The sequence below is a fragment of the Pogonomyrmex barbatus genome, unplaced genomic scaffold (genome assembly GCF_055798465.1).
Source record: "Pogonomyrmex barbatus isolate J1 unplaced genomic scaffold, ASM5579846v1 scaffold9, whole genome shotgun sequence".
Lineage (NCBI taxonomy): Eukaryota > Metazoa > Arthropoda > Insecta > Hymenoptera > Formicidae > Pogonomyrmex > Pogonomyrmex barbatus.
Window position 1 is genome coordinate 819254 of NW_028297193.1, and position 24503 is coordinate 843756.

A 24503-nucleotide genomic window follows, 5' to 3' on the forward strand; every position below is an offset into this window, starting at 1 on the left:
AAAGTAAATGATGATATCAACAAAATAACACTCTCTTTTATTTGATCAAAGGCTAAACATATAAATAAAGTCTTACAATCTTCACTGAGCTGCTTATTTTATAGCTATAGGTAAAATGATACGACGATACGTATCGTTTGGGACAAGTATCGATCTAACAGGGTTCGCGCAATCTTAAAATTAAAATCATATACGTCTACGATAACATTCGACACATTTGACTTAAAGAATCATACGTAGAAGATAATCGATAATATGGATAATATGATAACACATTGCGGCGCCCTTTGTCACACCACGCACAGCTACATGACGCGTCCATTTAACAGATAATTACGCGATCGACGTCCATGAAGTGCCATCGCACTCGTACACGTCTGTCTGTCCGTCTCTCTTTCATGGATCCTCACATTAATTTGCGCCGTGCGTAATGAATAAATATATTAATGCACATGAAAATACAAGTCGCTGCCTTTCCGAAAAGTGATCCTCTAAGGTCACAAAGAGATCGCGTCCTTCTGTAAGAGGATTAATAGTGATAACAGGATATTACTTATATATATATATATATATATATATATCTTCTCTGACGTGAATAATGAATTCTACTATATTAGCAGTATTGTCAAATCATTCATCAATTCGCTCGTGACACTTGGTGCCACAGTCCCGTACTATAACCTCCGTCCCAAAGGTCGTTATTCATCAGCAAACTCTACTTCTTATTGAATTACAAATTCTTCGCGTCCACATCGCGCACATATGGACATGTGGTATACGTAAAACGCCACGCTAAAAACTACGAGATACGCGTTATCGCGTTGGCAAACAATCCGTGGTTATATCGAAATACGGCGTAAGGCCGACGGAGTATATCAATCTTCGATGATACGTGCGTAGAAAAAAAAAATATGGCAGAATTGGAATGCTCATCGATGCCTGACGTTCGGCGATCATATTTTTGTCGATCCACAATTCTCAAAGGATCCTCGCGATGTGATCTCGCGCGGCAACGAATACCGCGACGGATTCTCAAGGTTCTCGCTCTGGCGCTCGTAGGACACGCGAGATCCGTTAGGAAGACTGACTAGTGTACTATAGTGTTAACTTCGAACGTTACTCCATCTGCGCATTCCTACGCACATGGCATAGATACAGAATGTTCAGAGATATCGCGTATTTTTGTTCAATTGAATTAAGAGAAAAGATGATTGGTTTAATAAGAGAATTATAAACGACAAGGATCGTAAGATTTTAACAAGAATAGATTTTCAGCAATTAAATAAGTAAATATCTTTCAATTTTAGATGAAATGAATTTTATTAAAAAATAAATTTTTATTTGAATTTAGGTTGCCGAAATTTAATGTTAAAAGACATATTTGGATAGGATAATCATAAATGAAAAAAGTCACACAATATCCGAGAGACATTCTGTACCGTGCATACATTTTTAACAAATATATATACATATAGCATTCGTGCGTCCAATTGTTCACCGAAACGGTCCAAGGTTACACTCGTGCCTAAGCTACGAGATACTTTTTCCTTTCGCACACTTTCAGCTTCCTGCCGAAAACAATAACAACTCTGCCAGCGTGTACGGTCTCTGACTCAGTAATTTTTCTTTATCACGAAAATCCATCGCGAGGAGTCCCTCTGCAGCTCTAGGAACAACATTATCATAAACCACACCTGGAACACGTCGCATTTATCGTGAAAAAAATCTTTTCTCTCATTTTTGCACCACATCGTTCGTCTCTCGATTTCTTTCCTTCGACAGACGAGCACATTGGTCGATATAGTGTTCGTTATCTCGCGTAGGCTCTGTCCCTGGGTCACTGCTTCATGGCGTCTTGACTAGATTCTCACCAGCCATCGTTCGCGTAATGAGTATGGGCGTCTTTGGCACACTGTCGGGATTCTCCTGCAGGGTGATCTTCACCCTTTGAGCCCCGGGGCTGAGCGGTGGCCCATTGAGTTCCGAACTGTGCGTCGTCGGTCCGTTGATCGTCGCCATCGTTGAAGTGGAAGGCTGCTGATTCGTTCTGTCTTCCAGAAAATTTTTCTTCAAGAAATTCACGTCCACGCGAGGCCTCTCTTCGCTCACCTCGTTCTCCTGCGAAATCGTATTCTCGTCTTGCGAATTCAATAGCTTTCTGGGTGGCTTCACTGGTTCCGAATGATCGGCGGTGCCATTGAGACGTGGCGTTTCTTGCGTCTTATAATCGTCATCATAGAGCTCGTCAATCTTTGCGTCGTCTCCACCGGGATTAGTCTTCATGAGAGGAACGCTCTCATGATTGGTTCCGTTGGAGGCGATCTTCTCCTCTTTCTTCGGCTGGGTCGAATCGCCGTGCTCTACTAGAGGCTTCTGTATCTCTTTCATCTCAGTACCGGTCTCTACATCGGGTGGTTTCCTCTTTCTACATATCTCGCCTCTATATGCGGCAAAACCAATCAGCGCAGCCACGATGGCGAGCAGAACCGCCAAAACAACGTATGAGCCCATACCTTTTTTAGACTGTTTAGGTGAGGATATTTCGGCTTGTTTATCATTAACATTCTCTATGACATTACCAGATTTAGATTTGTCATCCGTGTCAGAAGATTTCAACACTTCCACATCATTGGCAACTAAAATGGGCGATATAACTTTCGTGGCAGTCTCAGTGGTGATTTTACCGATATCGGATTCAACTGAATGGCTTTCAACTGGTACGATCGGCTCCTCAGTAGCCAGTTTATTTACGGACACCGTTATAAATTCATCTTCGTGAGAATCCAAAGTCTTTGACGTAGTAGTCGCGGAAGATCCCGTAAAACCATCAAAAAATATACTAAATAAGTTAGTTGGATAACTAAAGATCGATAATCCTTCATCGGTACTTTCTTTTTCAGTATTTTCTTCTTCGTCATAAGGTTTCCAAATACCGGATCCTTCCCCGGAACCTTCATCCCCGTCACCGGAACCTCCGGTTGGATAGAACAAGGCATCCTTAACATCTTCCTTCTTTCGTGACATCTCAGTTGTTGATATTGATTCTTTCTTCTCTTCGCTATCGAAGAAAATTTCTTCGTCCTCAGAGCTACGTTGCAAGGAATTCGTTGTTGTATCGATAGTTTCTTCCGTGATCTCCGTTGATTCTTTCGAAGAAAGAGACTCCGTCGTGGAATCCACCAGTAGTACAGTAGGAAAAGGTGTCTCGACTTCTAACTCCTTTAGTTTTTCCGTACTGTTCTTGATTTCTACGTACTCATCATCTTCTTCCTCCTCTTCACTAAGCTCATCCAATATGTCTCCAGAGCCCAGATCTGTCCCGGATCCCTCCGCCTGATCATTTTGCATTTCACGATCTTGCTCCTCAAAACTGCAGATGATCGCCGCGTTCAACTTCATCAGTGACACGCCCTTCATGTTGCCGGGACCTGCACACACAATCTTCTTTGATACCGTCACGTCCCTCTGCACGATAAGATCACGGACTTTCAGGGTGGCGCAGTTGCACTCGAATGGATTACCGTAGATATCTAGATGTCTAAGGTTCTTCAGGCGCATCAACGCGGGTGGCAATTGCCGAATGGCATTCTTCCGTAAATTCAGGCTTCGCAGATGGATCAGACCCTCCAAAGAACCCAGTTCCAGGTTCTCGATGCTGTTCTCGCCAAGATTAAGACTTTTCAATTTATTTAAAGTTTGAAAACTTCCTGGCTCGATTTTTATCAGATCGCCATTGGATAGATCAAGATGTTTAAGATTGGTCAAATTGTCGAAGAGACCCGGGACTAAAATGTCTTGTGCGACCGGAACGCTCAAAATCTCCAGATGGTGCGTCTCGATGTGCTCGAGGTCCTCCAGCTTGTCGCACCATGCTGCGGTATTGTTCTCCAGCTTGCAGAGCCCATAGGTCCATCCCGAATGATACAGAAGGATCAGGAGGAATGACAGCAGAGGCGGTGCCGCCTGCATCTTTCAGTCTGATTTACCTGCAAAAAAGAAATCGCATGTGGGTATACTCGCCGACACGCATGTTTGTCGTTGTTTGTGATCGAACGACGAGGTTTTGTGTTACACGATGAATATTCATAGTGAAGATAGGAATAAATCACGCACCACGCATCTCGAAGATAAACGGATTACTTAGCTCATCATGTCAGGGACGCGTACGAGCGCGTCGCACGGCAATGAGGCGCGCTCGTAATAATGATTGTTAATATTTTCAAATGTTACACTCTGTACATTGTGGTACCGAAGTGAACGCTACCGAGATGGCCGAGATGGCGAGACTATCAAAAGGAGGTCAACGGGGAGGATAGAGAAGTGGACGTTCAAATCGGATGCACGCACGCGGTATATCTTGAAGATATCAAAGATAAACAATTATCAGAAAGTATGATATGGAGAGTGCAATAACGAAACGTTATTTATCGTGTATCTGTTTTTCGTTTACGTTTCGTAATGGTAAGCGAGACCTGTTACTTGTTACTATTACGTTGTACTTTGTAATATCCTGTAATCGTATACACGAGAAAGATCGCAATTTTCACGGTCTATTCAAGCGGACCGTGAACGAAAGTAACGAAAGTAAAACGTCCCGGCTGGCTTCGCACAAGCAATGATTATCTAATGCCTGTAATTAGTACACACGCCCAGGCCGGCGGTAATTACCACTACTGTTGTAGCACCTGCAAAACATCCAAGTCGATTCTAGTCGCTCGTGATATGTTTGATACTCAATTACGTCGACCGAGTTGAAAGCCGATGGTAAAACGCTGATAAACCGCCCGACCATCCAGGCAATTCTTATCAGGGTTATTATTATCATTGCCTCGGCAATCGTCAATATGGGGGTTGCAGATAAGAGACGTTTCAGTTTGCACGATGGAGGAAGAGTTAATCCGTGAAAAGGTACAACGATCATTAGTTTTAACATTTCTGTTAGTCGTCGTAATAATTTATCTCGTTCGGTAGGCAGATCGTTGGCAATATACGCGTTCATACGTAATGCGTTGTAGATTACAATACTCTCTGACATTACTCGAGAATTTCTATTTTTTTCTATTTTTATCACCTAGCCACATTTATATTAGTAAAGTGGTTTCTTTAATCTTTTACGTAAGAAGTTTAATGTAAGCAAATCCATGCACACTTATCCATACAAAATCTATATACATTCTGAGATAGCGGAAAACCTGTTTCACTCTGGAAGGAATTTTCCAATTATTCATTACGATTCGATGAAAGATACTCTTCTTGAATCAATATGAAACGATTATCTACAGGTAAAAAACATGAGCGTCAGAATTTCGTGTAAGATAGCCATTCTGAGGTGGCCGTTTTGTAACTAACCGCTTAGAACGAGCTGGGATCGTCATCGGGCTGAATGAAGAAAAATTTATCGGTCGGCAAGCCTCTCTTTTTTTCCATTTCAAATACCTCGTTCGTATGTTAAAACATCACGACGGGAGTTCTATACATAGAAAGAAACGGAGGGCGAGCAGTTTCGGCATGTCATTTGCATTATTTTGCATACTGTGTCCGCGGTGTCGGCATAACGTCATTGACGTCATTTCCATCTATAAACAGCGAGTAAAAGAAAGAAGGAAAGGCGATGGTTCGCGCGCCGACATTCGCGCAACGACGTGCATTGAACTCGCATGACCGATCGTAATCACGTTAATTGACCGGCTGCATACACGATTCGACGATGCATTTCTTGCGCGTTAATAATTCTGACCGCGGGATTGAAATAAACGTCCCTCGCTATCAATGAGATAAGGGAAATAATGGATTTCGTTGTGCTTGTTAAAGATACCGATAACCCGATACTGATTTCTTATTGTTGCATAATCTGCGAGCACGGAATCACGCTCTCTCACTTCACAATTAATGATTAATCACGTAATTAATAAAAAAAAAAAAAACATTAAAAAGATGAAATTAAATTAATATTAATCGGTAGTTTATTATCACATAAATATTATTTTATGCGATAATAAACTAATATTACATAAGAAAACAACAATCAACTAGTGAATGAAGCGGAAAGATCACGTCATATTTTTTATATGTGGAATAAATAATTCTGGTGCTGAGACAACTTTAGAATTTTTCATATAAAATGTTAATGAGTTTCTCTCCTTTCCAATTCTTATAGGAAAAATAAAAATTTATAAGGCAGAAGAATATATATATATATATATATATATATATATATATATAATTTTATGCAGACTAACTTTTTAATGATGCAAAATATTGTAACTTGTACACTTTTAATTTTTAATTTATTCGGATTTTTAACGAAAGCTCTGAATCAAAAGGGATCTATATGTTTCTTTTCGACTTAATATATTAATTATACATTCGAATCAATGTAATATTCAAGATCAACGTATGGCACAACGTCAACGTAAGACGGAACGTTTTTACACGATCACGTAGGTGGAAGTTAGGTCATGGTCAATGGATTTGAGATCTCAGGGGACGATCCCGCGCTTCAGACATGCTCCACACTTTGTACAATATATGGGTATCTATATGTGTGTGAGATTTACGAAGAGCTACTTCCTGTAATTCTACGAACGGTGCTTTCATATGAAAGTGATATGGAATACGAACGAGTCATGGGTAATGACGCAACAACTTTTTTCAAGCTAATAAACCTGGTTTCTGAAAAGAAACTCCCACATTTGTATAATCAAAAATATTGAAATACAAAATTTTGCATCCTTCCTTTGGCAATAAATACTGTTGAAAGTTGCATCAATGCAACTTTCGTTTACGTTTTGCGAAAGACATTGATGATGCTAATTGTAAATACAAATAAGGGAGCTAATTGCAGAAAGTCGGTCAGTAAACTGATATGTCAATTTATTACTCGCGTGCAACTAAGTACAATTTTCAGCTTTAAATAATAATAATCCACGAGAATCAGTCAAATATTAATCATGATAAAATATAATATTATAAATAATTATATTTAGCCTAATTTTCCGTATTACACCTAATATAATATTTTAATCGATCACTTACGACTCGTTTGTTCAGACGTGGTTTCGGCAACACCGTGATTTCGATTGCATCTGTAACAAATAAGAAAGTCGAATGAATTTATTAAACATTTCTCTTTTCGATTGAGCGTGATCTAACAGCAGAAAAGACGTTGATGTATCGACGAGATCGATGATCGTCCGATCGTCAAACGAATCGAAAATAAATTATACCGCTGACGCAAACAAACGGCAAATTAATTCATGATGATCAATCGCGATATTTTCTGTTTCCTTCTAACGTACACATATAGTTCAACAAGCATATTTCTCCTTCGTTTTTTTTCTTCACGTCGTTTCGCCACTTATCATTACGTCTTACCATTTGTCTCTCTCGAACGGCATGTGTAATCGCTTTTATCACATCACGTTATAAGTGACAGTGTGCGAACAGTGTGGAAAGTTGTTTGTGACGTGTGTTCACGCAATGTAACCGCAGTATTATTTCGCGAGGAATTTCACATGTTTGCATTCTCGGCCGGCGTGTTCCCGCCTGCCTACCTAACATACCTATACGCCGCAAACAATTTGCTCCCGAGACTCCCGTGTAGATTTTGTTCGCCGAGGCATTAAATCGCTCGCCCGGATTTTCTTTCGCCGCGCCGCGATGGTCACACTTTCGTTCTTATCCCCCTTCTTCCCGCTCTCCCCGCAGTTGCGCAAGATTCGTCGTGGATTTTTCCCCGATCCTGTCCCCGAGTACCACCGCACGTAGCTGACTCACTTTCAAACATGAGATTTCTAGTCCTTGACTTTCCGGCCCTGAATAGCCGCAGCGTTATTATTACACGACGGTAATTATTATCATTACAACACACACACGTCTATTTTTTTCCCCCCTCCTCGGGGACTTTTTCTTTATTATGGCCCGCATCCTTCTCGGTTTCGTAATTGTGTCGTTGCAAAATGTCTCGTGCGTGCTCGTGTGCTAGATTCGGCATGCCGTTTCTCCGGTTCACGGGGGCAACGTCGATTATACCGCTCGACGTCGTGGTGTTACGTACATTAATGAGGCTTATCACTGACACTAAATATCATTTCTTCGTCTTAATCGGCCATATATTCGCAAATAACGTTGTTACATCGTCAATTATGAATAATTGAGCTGAAATGGCTGAGATTTTTTTTTTGTCATCAATCAATTCTACGATGCATCTCAATCAGAACTTCCTGTTGTTCACCTAAGTTTACTTGTAAATCTATATTTCTATTTCTAACTTTAAATTTCTCATAATTGATGATCTCTAAAATATCTCTCTTGTTTAAAGAAAGATCAATCGCGAATTCAGAGGACGCTTTGCGCGAATATATATAAATAAATTTGTGTAAAACTGCGATCGCGCTAAATCTTCGCGCGAATTCAGCAGAAAATTCGTAACGAACGATGCGCCGGGCATGCAGGCCCGGTTTGGTCACGGCTCGCTTTTTGCCAACTCCGTTCTTAACGGTACCGACACGTCCTCGTGGTCCAGTTCAGCAAGGAAGCCCGGCGATTCGAGGAGGTTTCATTCCGGCAGGTCATACACCTCTGGAGGAAGTTAAAGAGTAACTGCGGAAATATCGCTTGCTTCGATTTATATCTTGATTCTGATTACGCGATTCTTATTTATTCTAACTTAATCTCTCATTAACTGGCTTCTCATGCAAAAGTAATGCTACAGCATAAGGACATCGATCTTCCTTGATTGTATTCCTGTCAATGGTCTCTCGTGTAACAGTTATTCCATTTTCCATGAGATTTATTAAAACCTTAAATAATATATTTATATATTAATTGGTTAGTGGATTTCAAGCCATTCAAGAATTAACTTACTTTAAAGCGGACCTAACAAGTGCATAATTATGAACAAACGATGCATTTTCTGAAGCGTCGTGTATATAAAAATATGATTAATCATGCGCGCATGAATGGACTATTATTAACGGGGTAATATCGCACTGTTGCTGTTAACGAACTCTCTGCTATAATAAAATCGCATATCATATGGAATGATACTTCGTGCGTAACGGCACTCTATTTTAACTGATCAAGCCGTTTTATATCTCGGTGAATTAATCAATTATCTGCATTTAATTCTATTCTCAAAAGAGAAAAACTCGAGAAATAAATCAGATAGGAAAGTAACAAGTATCAATCATGCGCTCAATCAAATGTGAATGCAATCGGTTTTATCGGTCATTTTTCTAACATTTTATGATAATATTTCTGTGTTCTCTTATAATATCTTTCTTTCAATCTACACATGATACATTCTTCTGTCTGCAGTTTAATTTACAACATTAGTCTGTTATCATTTATGGCGTAAGTAACCAACGATACTACGTCACCAATCGATCATAATCTATTTAAATTGAACTTTGATCGTGAAGTTAATGGCATATAATTGTTTTTTGTCAATAGAAGAAAAGTTTCAGTTAAAAAAATAGCAATATACTTTGTTTATTTTCTCTGATTATGAATTATAAATTTTTGTCAACAAATTTGTTTGTTATCAATATATATTAAATGAGAAACATCGTCAAGGAAGAAAATTTTTTAAAGAAAGAACTTGTAGAGAGAGGAAGATGATAGGAAATTTATTAAATAAGTTAAAAATAAAATATGGATCTGAAGAGAAAACATTAAGAATACGAATGTTATCTTAAACGAAAAATGTTGTGTTGAAAACATAAAGGTACCCTGAGCACTTCTCAACCTTTTGTTGATTGCTTTAAATTACATTTAGACTGACCCTCGACAATGCTTGCCAAGAATTTCTCACTGGATCGAATCTGCAATTTTGTTTATCGATAAACAAGCCAAATCTCTTGTTCGCTATTAGAAACTCGTTTACATCGAGGATAAATCAAACCGCCTCGAGAAGCCAGTTAAGGTAAATGTGTCTTAATGCACGCACCAATATGTGGACAGGAAGAACTTAGAGCTCTCGGTTTCGAGAAAATTAGAAATACCGTAACGAATTTTGCAAAAAATCCCAGAGTCACGCACGTTACTTTGTACGTCGTTGATGGACGATGATAACGCGGTATAAATGAAACGTTAATGGGTTCCGGAGCAGCCGTACATGTATTTCGCAACATCGTTGTTATAGCTCGACAGATATATCTGAAATGTATTACGTGTCCTGAAATGTATTACGTCTCTTCCTGGAATGTTTTTTTTTGTAATTGGCATTACTTTCTTAATAAGAGTTTCATTTTTTACGGATGGCATTTCCCCATACCGCTATAAGTGAAACGAAAGTCTATATTGCTGAATGATGGAAAGTTATCTCATAAATTATAAGTTATTATGACAAACGTAATTTATATATGCAATATGTGCTCTTTCTCTTTCTTTCTCTCAACAGTGATAAAGATCTTATTAAAGATCGCAAAGTAAAAAAAAAAAAAAATAACAATCCGAAGTAACAACGGTGCTGGAGACCACACACAAGACGGAATCGTCTTTTTTACGTGAAGTATCGGTATCGAGCATTTGTGTAAAACGATTAACCAGTTTTAACACGCCTAAAGATCACGCTGGAGGTATGCGTCAGTGAACGATAGGTCAATCAACCCGAGTCAATCGCGAATAACAAGATTCGCGCTGCTAATGAGTCCATCTAAGACTGCCTACGACCGACTCGATTAGTGCCGATCGATCGATTTGCGTGCACAGCACCGACAGATACGAGACACGATCTCTCTGTCAGTTTGCGTAAACTTCAGGAAGTGATCGCAAAAGAACGATAGAATTCAAACGCGCAATGGCAGGCGATGGCCATTAACGCTGATGACAGGATTGGATGTGGGAACAGGACTTGAATCTATTGATCCTGAAGCGAATATACGCTCTTATACATCAACATCTCTATTTATCTCGCATTATCTGAGATTTCTTCATTTCTTTTCCTCAAATAAGATGAAATCAAATCACCTCAAAACGTGAAAATGATGACTTTTGAAATGAAAGTTAAGCTTATCGTATTCTTAAGAAAAATATCTATATAAAACATAAAAATTGTTTTGTATTTAGGCTCGGGCGAATCATTCTACTTCTTATAATGTGCGCCGATTATTATTAGATTGCAAACACCATGTCGTAACACAGTTCGCTATAATTTTTTCATAGATTATCTACAGCGAGCTGTTGTTTCTTATCGCGTTAACAGAACGAGGACGATCGCGCGAATGATTCAAGATCGACATCGTGCGAGGACCATATGTGGTGGTAGCCATGCTTGAAATAATATCCATTGCCTACCAATGGAGGCAATTAGGAACAATATCGCCGTGCTGACATATATTTCATGGCGAGACGGCAGGCACAATCGTCCCAGACGTCGTTCAAAAGCCAATTCAGATGAAACGGCATTTCTAACGTGTTTTCTAACAAGTCGTCGTACTAGTAGAGTTGAACTGGCTTCGTTACTAGTTAACAGTCTAAACATAGCGTCTTGTTAAACATTAAAATTGCAACTTCATTGTATGTTCCATGAAAAAAATTTTCCATATTCAATATCAAGAAGTTGAATCTATATCAGATATGAGATTTATCAGATATCAAATTTGCCACAGGTAAGATTTCAGACCAAACCAAGTTTCTTATGTCAATTCGTGTCTCTTGTGAAATTATCATTTCATCACATGCGATCAATCATTATTTCTTTGCTTGTATTGTTTTACGCAATACCACACAATATTTTAATATCTCCATCTTTTAAAATTGTCAATAGCTTTAGCTTGTCTGCAGCATTTTATATGGGATTGATTAATCTTGTAAGTCTTTTGCTTAATGTTTAAATTAAAACAAGTAGAAATGAAAAATTTATATTTTAAAAATATTTAAAAATATTCTCTTAATTTCAAGACAATAGCTCGCATTAATTCCTTGTAGGATTTTAAAATCGTCATACATTAACATGTAAAGATCTAACCTTTATTTCCTTTCATTGTAACTCTTAAAAAAAAACAGATGAGTCACGAATTGAATAAAAACGCTTAGTTTTATTCATTACCAATACAATTTTTCAATTAGAAAAAATATCATTTAAATTAATTTAAAAATAAAATAAAATAAGCTGATGTGTACGCAGACATAAGGAAAAGCTTACATCTAAAGCATCATGTTTTTGTGAAATATGTTTAGAATTCCAAAATTAGAAAAGAAACATATGGTAATTATCAGACTTAAGATAATGAATATCAGTCTTAGATAATAAACATTTTTTCCTCTTCTTATCATTACCTATCATTGTATATAAAAAGAAAAATTAAAATTTAAAAATGTAATATCATAATTTATCATAAATTTTATTAATGTTCTGTTTGTGACGTGTATTTAAGAACAGAGAAATCTATTTTTGAAAGTTCGCAGAAACAAACATTTTAGTAATATCGATCAATGAGTATATCGATCAACGGCGCCTTGATAAGTTATCTCTGAACATGTACTCAAATAGACATTATGATATAAATAATGATATAAAAAATGATATTATAAAATGTTGCACAGTGCAATCATAAGTGTGAATTTCCATTTTCTGCACATATCACAATATAATTTTACAATACTTTCACAAACATATTAAAAGTTAGACAATTATTAAAATTATTATGCTTCTTTTCCGATTAAATAGATATATCTCATAATACTACTTAATAATTTTGAATTGTGTCACGTAAAAGTATTAAGTAGAAATAATAAATAAAGATTATATTACTGACGTCACATAGAAGGATGGATCATACCACAGTATTTACATTAATAATCCATATCCGTTTTTTCATTCGCTTCTAAGGCGTTAGATACGTGCTCACAATTAATAATCAGACGTCGCAATACCATTCATGAATATTAACGTACCATATGGGTGCACAACGTTATCAAGTAATAAATATTCTATGGCTACACGTATATTTCATTTAAAATTGTTTTAACTATTTCTCTAGTTTTCCCTTATTTAACAACTAGATAGTTAAAAATGACGGTCCATTATACATTTCATCATTCATTATAAGTTTACATGAGCAGAAATTAATTAATTATATTTCAAGTCAGGTAGATTTAAAATTATAGATTTAAATACAGATTTAATTACAGATTTAAATAAATAACTTTTCATTTTATTATTTAATTTACTATTAATTTGACATTTTATAAAAATATAATGCACATTTACTTTATACTAGGTATTACTAAATTCATTCAAGTAACTTCAAAATGCTAATAATTATGTAATTTTTAATATTTCTTTAGAAAAAAATTGTATAACTTTTTTTTCTTGTTCTTATTCTGTTTTTTTCTAAATACTTTCCATTCTGCATGTATGTTTGCGAAATAATCATCTTTATTTCATTCATTACGTACCTATTTAAGGAGAAGCTTATGTTTATTGAGATAACGCCTTTCAAGTTCGTCAAAAGATTCAAGATATTCTGTTCACATTAGTGTACCATGTTGCGTTATGTAACGTGTAGTTGCGATGATACGTCAGAATTTCGTTCGTGTAACTTAAAGAGCCTTGGGCAATAGCGATCATTTTCATCTTCCATGATTTCTCAGACCACAAGCTGGCTATTGGTATATATATATATATATATATACATATATATATATATATAAAAAGGTCTATACACTATACGAGACAAGAGATAGGAAACGACGGAGAAAAAGCGATAAACAGGAAGAGTTGAAGAGATTATACATTTAATAATATAGAGAATCTAAGAAAACAAGAAAAGAAATAGTCAAATTGATAAGCATGTATACGTATTCGAGATCGACCATGAACGAATCAGATGCCTCATAGAAGACATTATCGGTGATAATAGAAGTGACTAGTGGCACTGAATCAGTTCAATCGAATAAAGTAGTCCGCAATAACATCCCAGGAAACTACAGAGCAGTAATCAAGTGTGAAATAGCTATTAAATATTAATAGCTTGAGAAGATTCCAGGTGAGAGTCCTACAAAAATCTATATATACGACTTATAGAAATTATCTCTTCAAATGAAGAAATGAAGAAATTTAATTAAACACGGAGAGCTAAATCAATACTCAATATATTTATTTTAATTTTTTTAAGTTTACGTTTTAAGGCAAATTATGTTATTAAAAATATATTATTCAAAAATAAGTTTAAACCTTCAGAAATAATATAATAGAATATCTAAGGAAAAAAGTAAAGAATTTCTCATGTTTTAATTAAATGTTGACATGAATTTAATTTTTTCTCATAACTTTAAAATTATAATTTTCCAAGTTTCTCAAGGAAAAATCAGGCTGCTCTTCTTGAATAGATTGCAAATAGATTGGTTCTTACTTTTCAATTATAACAATAATGATAAGATTTGTAACAATCTGTATTGCAAACATACGTCATAGAAAATAATAAAAAAGAATATAAAATTGAAAAAAAGGAAAAAAATAGAATGCAAGAAGAGAAGAAAGGAAATCGAGAAAGTATATTAAAAAAAAAGGAATGCAGAGAGAATGATAAAAATAGAAGATAGAAATAGAAGATAAAATAAACAATAAAAGATATTATATTAAAAATACTATATTGAAAAATAATATGCAGGGTCACAAGTTACTTTTGCCGTCTTTGAAACATCAGCATTGCTAATGACAGCCGTCAGTGACGACCTTCGCTGCATTCAGGCCTGGTCGGGAAAAAAATCTCACACGGCCCAACTAATTTCTCCATGTTTCTTCGTATCCATCTCGCGTCATCGGTCACTGTACTTGCCGTCTTTTTCTCGAAAGGCATGTGACCTCTCAAAGAGTTCACACTCGGTGACATACATTATAAAGCCAACACAATTTGAAATTTACGAATTAACACAACAGCACTGACAAAGAATGAGCAAGATACTTAATGAGCTGTACTTTTTAATGTACTTCTAAACTGCAATTTACGACATTGCCATAATCGACGAGATTACATGATGTGTTGTTCTAAAAAAGAAATGAGTTCTTCATATCCAATAAAATTACGTTACAAAGTCTTTTAAATCATTTATCAGCAGCGTGTATCTCATGCTTAATAAAAAATTTTGTAATATTTTTATAACAGAACTGAAAAAGATATATATTGCGATTGTTAAAGAAGAAAAGATACCCCAACCAATCCGTCTTCGATGTGCAATATTAAAGGTCAAGGCCAAGCGATTGCTTCAATGTCAAAATATTGATAGCCAATTCTGAAATTCATGCCTTAACAGATTAAATCTTAAGATTGCAAAACATTTTTTCCAAACATTGTTTCCCAATTAAATTACAACTTATTTATTATCTTAAATTACAATTTCTGGCATAAAAAAATCGAGACATTAATAATACATGTCAGAAGTCCTGATGTCAAAAGTTAAAATATTAAAATTAATTAATCTTTAATATATTTTTATTTAACCAAAAATTAGCTTTTTTTATTTTTTCTAAAATATTTACTTAAGATTATATTACTTAAGAAAGCCAAATGGCGATTAGAGTACTATTTACACTGAATAAAAATAATTATTATTACGTTTAGTATTACATTATTAGTCGTATAAATATTAATAACAAAACGTCAAATGTACGTAATTAATAAATATAAATGTATAATACATGTTCCATTTGAGGTTTTAAATGACGTTCATTTCCTTTATGCGATATGTAAATAAATTGCGCAATGAACAAAAATATATCGGCTGTCGCGTCTCGTTTAAGACGGTCTTTTGGCACATGTAGATTTCGTCGCGAATGTAGCGTCAGCGCCATGAGACAGACGTACCGAAAAAGTACGAAATTCATATAAAAAGTGATGGTCGACCTGAAAGATAAAGTGCGATTTGTTTGATTTTCCATGCTCGTTGCGTTATCACGAATCGATAAGCGCGCGATAAGGGGTACATAAGATATCGGGAGGAGCAGTAAACCGCCTCGTACGATTTTTAAATCGTGAGCGACGAGATACATTATCGCGGTTTCTTTCTTTTTTTTTTCTCTCTGTAATACAGTCAGTCAACAGCGTGCCTCGTGGAAAGTTTTCGTGCCGTTTCGCCGCGTCAAATTATTGTTCAAAACTTAGCGCATTTACGGTAACCTAAGTTATGATTAGTCGTAGAAGTAAACGTGTCAATTGCCAAGATATTGAATACTAAAAATAAGAAATTCTTGGCAAAATTATGGACCTAACTTTCATTAAATCACCGAATTGTGAGATGTGCAAAATTAACTTGTAGGGAAATACAATATTAAATATTAATCCTTATAAATATTTTTCGTCTTATAAAAATTTATAAAAGTCTTATATTCAATGAAATCTTTCGATTTTTATACCATAGAAAAAGTAACATTTACATTGTTATTGCAATAAAAAGTAATGGTAATCTTTATTTATTCGTTTACATCACTTACATCAATCGAGTAATGAATCTTTTTTTCTTAGCCAGATAAAATTTAATGTCGTAAAACTTCCATGCATCGTTTGAATGTCTTCCAAATAACGTCCGTCGTTTATGAAATTGTTCCGACATTATTACCGTATACGATCCAGGAAAAGGCAATTATCTGTTTTTGCAAGAACCATCTATTACTAACAACTATAAAATCTACGTATTTTCATAGAGACAACGTAATATGACATTTCTTGTTGATTCATGGCTAATAAACTTGCGTGAGACGAATCAATTGTTTCTTACATTAAAATAATTTCAATAAAAAAGAAGAAAGTAATAAGTTATTGATCTTATTAATTAACATTATTAATTTCTTTTTTATAATATTTAGTGAATCAATTAATGGTAAAAAACTCGTTATCAATAATTATGATTATTTCAAAAAAAAATCTACAAGTACAATCCTACAATTATATTCTGTCACTTTTTAAAACAAACGCTTTGTTTTCGACTACAATTATATTCTGTCACTTTTTAAAACAAACGCTTTGTTTTTGAAAAGAAGATAGGCCACTGTTCCAGGCACTATTCATACAGATATGAACTACTTTGCAATTATTATCGCGTAACACGTAGAGAGAAAAATCTGTGGAACGTAACGTGCACGTGTAGGGCGTTCGTTTTATCTGCGGTAGAACTGGTCAATACGCGGAGAATCGTAGGAAACGGTTCGGAGATTTTCTATTCCCGATGTGCGAGACGTCGTCGCGAGGCGTGGAGAGCCTGAAGAAGAACGGTGAGGATACAACGTGGCGTACCGTAACATGCCGCGCATGCATACGAATGCAACGCGGCCGTGCGCGACGGCTGAAAAGGTAAAGGTGGGTTCGATGACGTCGCACGGTCGTAAACACCTAGAAACTCGTTATCGTGACGATACAGACGCGCCAAGCGTTGTTGCATCGGTGTCTGCATGCACGGCCGGCTCCGCCAACGAGTAGATCCGCGGGACGAACAGTCCAATCGACGAAGAAGCATTCTTGACTACCTACGTTTTTTCCCCGATTTCGGTATGTCGCAGTAGGAGACAGTGGGAGACGTGCGGGGGGGGGGGGGGGAGAGGGAAGGGGGAGAAGTATATGCATTCGCGCGGTGCAGCAGCTGGAAGAAAATCTTGGAGATTTTCTAAACTCGGACTTTAAAAAAGATACTCCAGGTCCTTACAAATTCCGGGAGTTCCATGTAGCAAATATGAAAGTTCAGCGAGAAATTCCATAAATTTAAACCTATCTGTCTTTTTGTTTTCTTCCTCTGTTGTTCTTCCTCATCTTCGACGTACCAAACTCAGTCGCGTGTAAGAGGAATGCGCCATTGCGATATTTGAATATGCGATATACTCTTTATCGAGTTTTAAAAGATTTGTGATGAAGTTAAATTGAAAAATATTTGCCAACAATTATCTTTATTTACAGACATTAATATAATATTTACAGACACAGATTTGACTTAGTCGTGCTTTGCTTTTCTCGTGGCTGATTGTTGCTCGAAGTTGGACGGATAATGTGTTCCGTTGCGTGCTTAGAGTAGAGCTGTATATCTGAGACGTATCCGTCAAGTCATCTCGAAAATCGACCGCGAAGGCGAATTAATCCGAGCGTCCAGCTTGAGCGTTCATTACACGTCGCCAGGCGACTTGTTGATAAATCACAGTGGCTTTTCCGGGGTGACGTTGTGAACATCGTGAATTGTCGCGGTCGCAGTGTGTTTTCTATTTGTCATTTGTATGCACGTGCAGTCCGATCGCGATCAACCCGAGGGGAAAATTTAATATGTCATGATTGCCCGTGTTTTCAATGCCGGCAGATTCGCGAGGCTGACGAGTGTCGCGGAGATCTCGAGAGAATAGCGATGAAAAACAAGAGAGAACAAATAATCTAGTTTTTTTTTTTTTTTTAAATAAGAAGCTGCACATCCAAACAGCGTATTTCCATAATTTATCTAGTAAATCATCAGCAGTTTTTGAAAAATTCTCTTACTTTTTCGTGTCTTGCCATACGTCGAAATTTCCATTCAAAATCACGTCCACACAAATCTCGGCCAATTGAATTGTTCAACGCCAGCCGATTGTCAATCTTGCGACACATCGACCGGATAGCTTTAACTTGTCACTGCGTCGCCGGACGCACGAGTATTACGTCCTCAAGGTCGTTAGAGATTTAGTTTCAGGCTTTTAATTTTCTCGAACGCCGATGAGCCGACTTCCATGTCGGATTTATGCCGCTCGGACTCAGGATCAGCCGCTACCTCTGATTAACGCCATTACGTAATGGCCACCTCGTCACTGATGGCCACATATATCTTAAGTATGCAGGTATATTCTTATGTACTCTTAATCCCAGATGAGCGAGCGTGCTCAATCTCTGATCCTCCGGCACGTGCATGCATCTGTATATGCATGCACGCGTGCATGTATGCGTGTACGCATCGTTAAAACGTCACAGAGATTTCCACGGAAAGTTGCAGTCAGATGCACTTAAAGCGGAGATTCGCCCGATTAACGTCGAGAATTTTCACACGACTTTCCCCGAGACGCGACATGAAGCGATTTCAGTGTGACTATTACGGAGATTTATGGCCGGTTTCGCCACTATTTCAATTAAGATTAAGCCAAATTTAACTCAACTCCGAGGAACATCTACTTCCTAATCTTAGCTACTTCCTAATCTTAGATCTCACAGGAAGGAAAAAAATTTTGCGTAAAGATTTGATTAAAAAATTCTATATTAAAAAGTGTATTCTAGATCATTTAATATAAAATTATAACAAATTTATCTGTCTTCAAAAAATAGGACAATTATATTCACTAATGTACAACTGCTGACTCGCGCGACACGCAAGAAGATAAAAATTCTTATTCGCATCTTATCTGAATCATGTGCCGCGTACTAATCAGATTCAAAGAGAACGAGAGCAGCGAATATACTTCTGTGTGAGAGACTGTGGTTTTCAAAATCATTTGTTCTGTATTATTTGTTTCAACTGTTAAAGTGCACAAAAATCCATTAAAAATAATTAACTTTGCTATTTGCTCGCAGCGAAAACAGCTATATTATCAGGTACTGAAGTAAGTTTCACGGAAAGTTTCGGGATGATTACAGTGATCCAGAAGATCCATTACGGTCTGGAACAAAGACAATCACCATCTGCGGCACGACCCTGACTGCCATGAGGTTGTGTTATTTCACTTTCAGCATTTCGTTCTAATTTTAGAAAAACGCGCTTTAACCACCAAGACTGGAAATATATAGGTTCACGGAAAGCGGAGTGTGTAAAATAAAGTTCTATCTTACCGCATCGAAAGTGTGAAGGTGTTCCGTAAGTTGAATGAACACAGATAAAAGTTACGTAACATTATCACATAAATGACTTAATATTTAAACATCTATTCGAGTAATCAAATATATATATATGTAAATATATGTAAATATATTGAGTTTATATGTAATATTAATAGAATATTTTAAATTATCAAAACTGATATATGAAAGAGAGAGAGAGAGAGAGAGAGAGAGAGAGAGAGAGAAACATATTAATTGAAATATAAGTATACTTTATACTGAACTTTATACTGATAACTTAATAATATAAACATTGTATCTTTATCTTTAAATATTTAATTAGGCAATTTTTTACGTTAACAAAATATAAACTAAATATTTTTTCCATTTGGATTCCTAATTTAAACTAATTTATAAACTGACTTTTAAAGCAAGTTGGTTAATTTACTATCATTTATTTATTCTAAAAATATTTTACAAAAAATATTCCGGAATACGCGATTAATGTCTCCGAAATTATAAATCAGTTTAAATTAAAGTACGCTTTATTCTTGTGGAACCATAAAGCTTTAAATAAAAGCTTCACAAAATGCGGGTAATAATAAAATTTGTAATAACGACACATATGTCCAAATTTCTATGACGTGTGTCACGTATGATCTTGCGTTACAAAGGTATAATTCATTCACTCATTCGCACAAGAGATTCGCGCGTACACACACATATACGCGCATTTACATACACATACGCAATTCGCGCAAAATTATAAAAAGAGAAAATGAATTCATTGGTCTCGGACGCAAAACCGTATAATCTGCACATTCTCTGCTGATACTCCCACCTACCGCTTCCTACACGTGCTCTTTCTCTATCTCTTCCTCTTCTTCTTAAGAAACTGCAAGAAAAAAAGATCTTACCTCCCGTAACAGTATTCCGGTATCCCGTTCTTTTACGAACGCGATTGCGATAATCCGCCCTCGAGTCCGCTTCCTTGAAATCAGTGGCGATCGGTCGAAAAGAAATGAAGAGATCGAAGATGAAAACAAAAATAAAAAAATAATTGCCACGGATAAGTAGGGCGAGGGATAGTCGAGTTCACCCTCGGGTAAAAATCCCCTTCCTCGTAAAAATCGTTCGATCACTCGCGATCGTTCGATCGGGAGGTTCGACCGGCGAGGAGAAAAGGAGCCCGATTGTGGTGTGCGCGCGCGCGCGCACGCTCGCGATTCGCGACTGCTGTCACGCGCGATTCACTTGATCGCGAGGATCGAATGACTACTGCTCCGACCGCGGTGAGATCGAAGCCGCGAAAGATACGATCTATCGCAGCCTGAGGCCGAGTTAGGACTGTGGACTCTGACAGGCTACGACTCCGCTCTCTCGCTCGCGAGGGCCAAGCCTACCGCGACTCGCGCTCCGCACCTCGCTTCTCTCCTGATGCCGGCTACGCGACAACGACCCCACCATCGTGGCTCCTGGTGCACGCCTGGTAGCGCTCGAAGCGGAGTGGTAGGAGCAACCACGCCGCTCCGCTCCGCTCCGCGCCGCGCCGCGCCGCGCCGCGCCGCGCGGGGCCACGCCGGCCGCTTTCCTCTTGGTGAACCGGCGGAATCGGCGTGACAGAATCGACGAGACATCCGATGGCCGTGTCTCTCGCGACTTAATCAAGGAAAGTGTGAGTATAATATAACGCGTACTGTATGCACGACAGTATAGTGGTGCCAGGTGGCTCGAGTAGCGATGATGCTTATTAGAACCGGTGTCTTCTCGGCATCGATAAATGTCCGGCCATCGCTTCGTGAATCTTCGACAGAAGTTCAGTGGATGTTTAGTCGAATTATTACGCAACACGTATAATATCCACGGGACTTTTGCCAGTTGTCTAACACACTACATGGAATCGTAATAGATGCTTAACCGTAGAGCTGAGAGCCGGTACTACAAACTGAGGAGAGACAGAGTAATTTTCTTCCGGGTAATTTTACCTGACGGTGAGCCGCGTAAGGGAGTTGTTTCTTGAACTACAATTAACTGATCCTGTATTTCTTCCTCATTCTTTTATCGAGAAGAAACGGGGGATTACTTAAATCAGCATTAATTAATATACGAGTAATCGGAAGCGAAATATAGATCGAAGAGCTTGCGTATGTTTTGATTAGAATTCGATAATTTTGTCGATAGTTTTAAAATATAATTATTAAACAGATTCATCTAGTGTATTACGTACATATTTTATATACATATATGTAATATATTATCTCTATTGATTTTTCATTTATCATCACAAGAACTCGTCGAGTATCATCATTAATATGTGGGGTATGTAGAGATAACATTCAATATAATAATAATATCAATGCCTATAAAGCTTGAGATATAATAATAACTAGATTTCCTGCAAGTCGGAGAATAAGTACAGTTATAATCGCTGCATAATTTTATGTATAAGATATCCCGTGGTATCTTGTACCAGAGGCAGGCAGAAGTAAGATATACATTTAAAGAAATTTAATTAAACGTTGGTTTGTAATAAGATTCATAAAATGTATGGTTTTAGATCTCTTTACAGATTTAAATTATATTGCATTCAGACATAGTTAACATTTCATTAATCGCAATGCATATCGCCGCACATTGATCTGCCCATGCTGTAATTTGATATTATATCGTTAATACATCAGCTTTAATTTGTAATAAAAACCTCATGCAAATTTTATACACGCATGCATATATGTATATATGTATACATGTGTGTATTTGTTTTTCAAGTATTGTGTGTTTATTCATGAGTTTCCATGGTATTACGCAAAAAAATAATTGTAGAATAGACCGTCGGAAAATATGATTTAGGACAAGCGTTAAGATTGATCTTGCTTTTTTTACGTAATGTTCTAAAACCTTGAACGAAGATTTTGCAACACAAGTTGTTTATTATCTTGGATTTAATCAATCAATTCATGTATGGAGGCTGCGAGAGTTTAATTGCTTCTTCATTGCCAACTACTTGTTACTTTATATTTAGATAATAAAATCTCGATGTCGGAAAAGAGTAACCTAAAAGATTGCAGTAAGATTCACCATTTACCAATGATTTTAATACATAAATATAAAAAAAATCTTTTTTGCAGATTATTTAAGAAAAAATCTGCTTCTCTTAATTAATTAATTAATTAATTAATCATGAAACAAGTAAATTATTTAAAGACCTATTTTTGGCAATTAAGAAAATCACTAAAATCTGAATCATCAATGGTGACATTATTTGCCTTACATCGCAGCAACTATTTTACACAATCTTTAACAAATATTAATTACATTTCACGTGATATCATAAAATCGATTCTTGAAATTACGATAAGTCATGCTAGAATCGGTACTTTATCAAAGATTAAATTCCTCTTAAATGTGCAGTTCCCCAGAGGGGAAATTCCCCTCTGGGGAACTGCACATTTAAGAGGAATTTGATTGGGGAATCGCAATTTGTTCTTCCAATCCGAAGAGATGTCCGGTGCCAAGAAGCCGGTTTACGCAAGAATGTATGATAACAGTTGCGGAAATGAATCAGGTTTAACTTATCCGTAAGGTTAATGTTTTAGGAAAGCATTTAGATAATTTGTAAGAACATTATGCGACGTTGTCTCATAAGTGCAACGATGCGATATGTATAAGCTATCGTTGACTCGGCATGTTCGTCCGGCAATCAAGGTCTTTCATGGTCGCGCGGGATTACAGATCTTTCACCCGGCATTGCACTCTGTTGCAATCGACGACATCGGCAGTCAACCTATCGAGAAACATTCTCAAAGAGGCTAAAAACTTTGATTCACGTTATGCAAGTGGCAAAGGAAACAGGCGTTACACTTTAACAAAAAAAAATATGTTAATATTTATGTTAATATTTATGTTAACAGATAAATACAAATGCGTTAACAAAATAATTGATACTGCAGATACTACTTTACTTCCCGTACTCGAAAGTTACGTAACTAAGTTCACAAACAGAAAAATAGAGAAGGAGAGACATAAATTTTAAAAAAGATTAATATCTGGAATGGTTATTAAAACAATAAACATTATTGTTCAAAATTCTTTCTATCTTAGATACGCAATTAAAAATATGAACAATTAACACATTATGTATCGTCATAGGAATCATTGATTCGTTGAAAAAAGTGACGCATTTCTTCTAGATAGGACACGATGCCGATTACTATCGGCGATTCTGAGAATTGTTAAATCTTTTTCTCTATTTTTAATACACTTTATCAATGTATTTGCAGCATATACTAAAAGACATGAATTGTAAAACGCAAAGAACTCATCAGCGCCGCCTTAAAATGACCTCGATTGAAATCTCTCGGGCGATACTGGTGGATGCGTAAGACCCCTCGCTGATCACACGTATTACAATGAGTCAGTCGTAGGCGTATATTTTCTGACCTAGAAAAAGATTCTTGGGAGATTCGACATAGATGGAGAGAGTGAGAAAACGTACAACGAATTGAATCGAACTAAAATAATTGCTTGGTGCGATTGCTGCCACCGATAGCGCGGATCGTTACGGATTGACAGAATTAGGACCGTAATACAGGTCAGAGATCATCCAAATCGTTAAAAAAATACTTATCCCACGCAATTAAATATTTTTTTTTTAAATAAAGGGAGATAATGCATAAAGTATTGAAAAGAATCCCAACATTGAAATCAAAAACAATTCGAATATAAAAACCAAAAACTAAAAATAAT

The 24503-nt window shown here is 36.7% G+C and overlaps 1 protein-coding gene across 2 annotated transcripts; it reads right to left on the minus strand.

The window, feature by feature from the left end:
* Window positions 1-16: 16 nt before the first annotated feature.
* Window positions 17-21169, minus strand: wdp (Leucine rich repeat protein windpipe). 2 transcript variants are annotated; one of them, XM_011641524.3, is made up of 3 exons: window positions 20675-21169; window positions 7036-7085; window positions 17-3986 (listed from the first exon to the last, which is right to left on the minus strand). In XM_011641524.3, exon 3 carries the CDS (start codon window positions 3967-3969, stop codon window positions 1846-1848), a length of 2124 nt encoding a protein of 707 aa, XP_011639826.2. In that variant the 5' UTR covers window positions 3970-3986; window positions 7036-7085; window positions 20675-21169; the 3' UTR covers window positions 17-1845. The 2 variants fall into 2 exon arrangements, with proteins under 2 accessions (XP_011639826.2, XP_088940547.1); XM_089084421.1 differs by lacking the exon at window positions 20675-21169 and adding an exon at window positions 18456-19830.
* Window positions 21170-24503: the final 3334 nt, after the last annotated feature.